The 4,805-nt window shown below is 40.9% G+C and overlaps 1 protein-coding gene across 1 annotated transcript; it reads left to right on the plus strand.

Annotated features, from left to right (window-relative positions):
- Nucleotides 1-1,038: 1,038 nt before the first annotated feature.
- Nucleotides 1,039-4,556, plus strand: LOC149029658 (ACT domain-containing protein ACR8-like). The gene is given in 8 exon segments (XM_089141996.1): nt 1,039-1,533; nt 2,032-2,077; nt 2,203-2,317; nt 2,396-2,463; nt 2,569-2,948; nt 2,950-3,133; nt 3,223-3,327; nt 3,442-4,556. Coding segments are annotated over 8 exon segments (1,326 nt in total). The 5' UTR covers nt 1,039-1,471; the 3' UTR covers nt 3,808-4,556.
- The last annotated feature ends 249 nt before the right edge of the window (nt 4,557-4,805 follow it).

Below are 4,805 nucleotides of genomic sequence, written 5' to 3' on the forward strand. Positions count from 1 at the left end.
CTAAGTCTCAACAAACCCATGAAACATATTAAGAATCACCATGGAACCTGCAACGAAAGCTTCAAATACCGGTGGCACCAGCTCATAAGTTTCACGTTCGACAATGATGGTTCAGTTCAGCGAGATTTTATACCGTTGGATCGTGCATATTCATGATTTAGCCACTTCAGCCACCCCATGCATCTCTTGATTGTATCTTCTCAGCTGGATGATTCGTTCGCTTGGTCACTGGTGAAACGGATGGGGAACAAAGAAAGAGTTCGTTATAAGCCACTGTGGTGATCAGTGATCACACACGGAGAAGTGAGCAAAGAGGGCAGGGTAATGAAAAGCCGACACGAGACGGACGTGGGAAGCCATAATTTCGGTCGGCAGATCTCGACTTGATCCTGAAGCCACCATCTCTTTCCACCCACACCTAATGTGACTGGGACCCACCATGCAAATAGGCCACGTGGACGGACTCACTTATGTTGTGGGTCAAGACTCAAGAATCTGTCAACAACCATCCACCTCTTACACAAGATCACAACTGCCGTGTTTTGTTGAGTGAAAGGCACGCAAAGTGTTCGGATGTTCTACACACGTGGTATCCATGCTGGACAATTGAACGGCTAGGATGGTGTCTGATTAGAAACGTTTCGTAAATAAGCGGTTACTGATTCTCTTTATTGGGAAATAGCTGGCATTAGATGACGACGTGGGTTAGGGTTGGCGCCCAGTGAAGCTGAACCATCATCATGACTGTGTAGGTCAGAAGTCAGGAGGACCGCGCGTCAGGGCAGTTCGAGCGTGCGTCGGTCAGCCCTGGAGGGGGCGTAGCGAAACTCATGCCACTTGAGTGAGTATATGTGCTGTGCGTATATATGACCCGCCCTTCCTTCTTTGCGTAGAGGCGGGGTTTTCAAAATTATTATTATTAAATTGTAAATAACAAATTATTATTTAAAAAAAAATTCCAACTAAGAATATAATATAATATTTTTAAGGAATATAAATAAAGACAAGGACATGTAAGAATATAAGGTCGCCAAGCGGTAAAGTGAGTGAGGGAAGTTTGTGCTTTGCGTTCTTTGCTTACCAAAATAACAATTCAGGTTTCAGACTGCGGAGAAGCCAAAAAGGAAAGAAATTTGGAACGATTTTGCGGAGGGAAAAAAGAGGAAACAGAGATATCGAGAGAGAGTTTTCTGAAGAACAGAAAAAGGAAACAGAGGAGTTTAGAAGGAGAGAAACCGATTCTTGAGAGGTTTTAATGGTGATTGCGGCCTCAGGAAGAAGGTTCAGAGTTCAGGCAATGAAGGGAGGAGCGTTGAGTTTAGCTTGGGTTTGAGAGATTTTTAGGAGAAGAGCGTTGGTTTTTGTGAGTTTCTTTGAGAGACTCATTGAAGGAGAGGAGATTTCTTTGCTGGTTTTGTTTGGTGAGCGAGACAGGAGGAAGAGAAGAGTTGGAAGAAATAAGGTAGCAACGATGGAATGGTCTGCATGTTTAGATGAATATGAGAAGCTCGTTTTTCGAATGAACACACCGAGGTGAGTTGTTTTCTTTGAAGGAAATTTCTCTTCCTATGCTTTTTTTTTTGTGGATTTTTGTACTCACTTGATTCTGTTTTCTGCCGTGTCCTTGATGAATTACTTCGGTGGATTTGATTTCCTTTTTGAAAATTTTAAGTTGGACTCTGTTATTCTTAAGATGTTTCTACCGTTCTACAAAATTTTGGAGATTCTTTTCATCACTTTTGTTCTCTGGAACTTCGAAGGCTTCAGAATCGGTGTTTCCTTAAAGCTTCGAATATTTTACTGCTTTTTTTTTCTTCTTCCTTCCTCGACGTTCCTTTCCCTTGGTCTTCAAGTTATCTTTAGAAGCTCTTCTCCCAGTCTGAAATCTGATTTAAACTTTGAAATTGCCAATGTTCTGTTTGATTAAGTCTAATTTCTTCGTGGAATTCTTGCCATTTTGATTTTTTAAATTTGAAGAACCCTTGACGAAGAATCGATTGCTAATTTTTTTACGCTTGACTGACTTTGTAGGGTCGTGATCGACAATGCCGTTTGCCCTACTGCGACTCTGGTCAAGGTGAGCTTCGTGGAAACTTCTTAACCTGATTTCGTATAAACCCTTCTAAAAACAAATTAAAGACAAGACTTGGAAGGAAGGTGGAAGGAATCTCGCAATGACCTTTCTCTGTCGTGTAATTTCAGGTAGACAGTGCGAGAAAGCACGGAATCCTGCTTGAGGCCGTTCAAATCTTAACTGATCTTAACCTTTCTATCAAGAAAGCTTATATCTCTTCGGATGGAAGATGGTTCATGGATGGTAAGCGTATAACCCAAGCTCTGTTCATGGGTTCTCATGTCTCTCTCTCTTTCCTCTAAACATTTTCGGTTTCTACAGTGTTCCACGTGACGGATCAAAACGGTGACAAACTCACGGATGAGAGCGTTATCAGTTATATCGAGCAGGTAATTGAAAACCATTGATTTTCCTTTAAGACATCCGTTATCTTTCATTCTGATGATTGATAACTTATGATTGATAACATGGGTTTGGTTCTTCATCTGTTACAGTCCCTTGGTACCTGTAATTCTGTTAGATCTGACTGCTTCAAGGACCTAACGACATTGGAGTTAACGGGAACAGACCGCCCAGGTCTCCTTTCAGAGGTGTTTGCAGTCCTTGCAGACCTTGAATGCAATGTTGTGGAATCAAAAGTGTGGACTCACAATGGACGAATTGCATCTCTCATCGATGTCAAGGAGTGTGTGTCTGGTTCTCCAATTGAAGACTCCCAGAAGATCAATAGCATTGAAGCGCGTCTCAGGAATGTTCTTAAGGGAGACAATGACATCCGAAGTGCCAAAACCACTGTGTCCATGGCTGTTACCCACGCGGAACGCAGGCTTCACCAGATGATGTTTGCCGACCGCGACTACGAGCGGACGGCAATGGCATCCACAGAAAGCCGCACCTAATGTTACAGTTCAAGATTGGGCAGAAAGGGGTTATTCCATTGTTAATGTGGAGTGTAAAGATCGGCCCAAGTTGTTATTTGACGTAGTGTTTACATTGACAGACATGGAGTATGTGGTCTTCCATGCCACCATTGACACAGCAGATAATCAAGCCTATCAGGTATACACCAGTCTCTGAAATCATTTTTAATGAACGAACATCAAAAGAAGCTTGATCTCATACTAATATTATTTTATATTTTGTTGCAGGAGTTCTACATAAGACATACTGATGGAACCCCCATCAGCTCAGAAGCAGAAAGGCAAAGGGTGATACAGTGTTTGCAAGCAGCCGTTGAAAGAAGAGCATCCGAGGTAAAGGAATCATATGTTATTTTGAAAAATTGTCTTGTGAATCAAGAATTAATCACAATGATCCGTATTTTGGAGGGAAAATCTATAAAGGTTTTGTTTGTTTGGTGCTAACAGGGTGTAAAGTTAGAGTTGTACACAATGGACCGAAGTGGGTTGCTATCAGATGTGACCAGAACCTTCCGAGAGAATGGACTGAATGTGACTAGAGCAGAGATCTCCACAACAAGTGATATGGCTTTCAATGTCTTCTATGTCACGGATGCAGCCGGTAATCCAGTGGAGCCAAAGACAATAGAATCTGTCCGAGAAAGAATTGGTTATAGCAGCTTAAAAGTGAAGGAACCACCACTGATATGTCAAAAGGGAACAAGAAATGAGACGACAACAAAGATGGGTACTGGAGGTGCTGTGCTATTATCCCTGGGGAGCATAGTGAGAAGGAATCTATACAATTTGGGATTGATCAAATCCTATTCTTAATCTGAACACAGCTTGGAAGGGTGGAAAGGGAGGAGGAGTAGTGATGAAAAGGGGGAAAAGTGTTTGGGGATTCTGGGCCATGTGTAGCATATGCTTTACTTGAGTTTTGGGTTTGTGTACATAAGAAGGGAACAGTGAAAGGAAAAGTTGGTGAAGCAGTAGTTTTAGTTAGTTGGTTTGGTTGTTGGTTGATTGAAGAAGATGGGAGGGAAAGAAAAGGTGGTCCAACCACCTCCACCCTACAACCTCCAAATTCAAAATTATTGAAAATATTTTCCTGTGTGGAGGAAGAGTGGAATGAATGAAGATGGAGACAAATGGAAAGGACTTGAGCTTGTGGAGTGTTCTTCTGATATCTTTGCTGGTAAAGAGGGATAGAGAAAGGGAAAATCAATCCTGTAGAAAAAGTGTAGGATAAAATACCACTCATATGCCTTGTACAAAGCAGATTTTTTAAATACTGTTTTAGGTGTTTATTTAATTAGAGATGTTCAAATTTCTGCCTCTCCTTCCCCTCCCCTCCCCATGTTTCTCTACCCACCTGTTTTAGGGCTTTGCTTGAAAATGGAGAGGGTGTTATGTTGCAATCTTTTGAGTTATTTAGTGTCAACGTGGTTGTTTAGTTTTATCGTTATCAAAGGTAGCTTTCTGTTAGATTTGGGTACATGATTGATGGATATGGTATCTCATGTTTTCTCCTTGAAGAAAAGCAAATTTGATAAACAGTCACATTCTTTACCCCAAAAAAGTTAAATTTCCAATCACATTGTAAATCTGATTCTCTTTAAATTAATATAGTGGGATGGAAGATCTCATTATTGAGCCAAACACAAGTTCTTTTTGGCATTACTGCTTCTATGTAAGGGATTTTTTTTGGCCAAATGTAAGAGTCTGAACCAGATACACATCGATCATCTGTGGAGTATTAAATCAATATATATATTTATTATTAAGGATAACAATTGTTGCCCCTTATACAATTAATTAGACTGTGCTCT

Source organism: Hakea prostrata, chromosome 1 (genome assembly GCF_041222555.1).
Source record: "Hakea prostrata isolate BN-2017 chromosome 1, UWA_Hpros_2, whole genome shotgun sequence".
Taxonomy (NCBI): Eukaryota; Viridiplantae; Streptophyta; class Magnoliopsida; order Proteales; family Proteaceae; genus Hakea; species Hakea prostrata.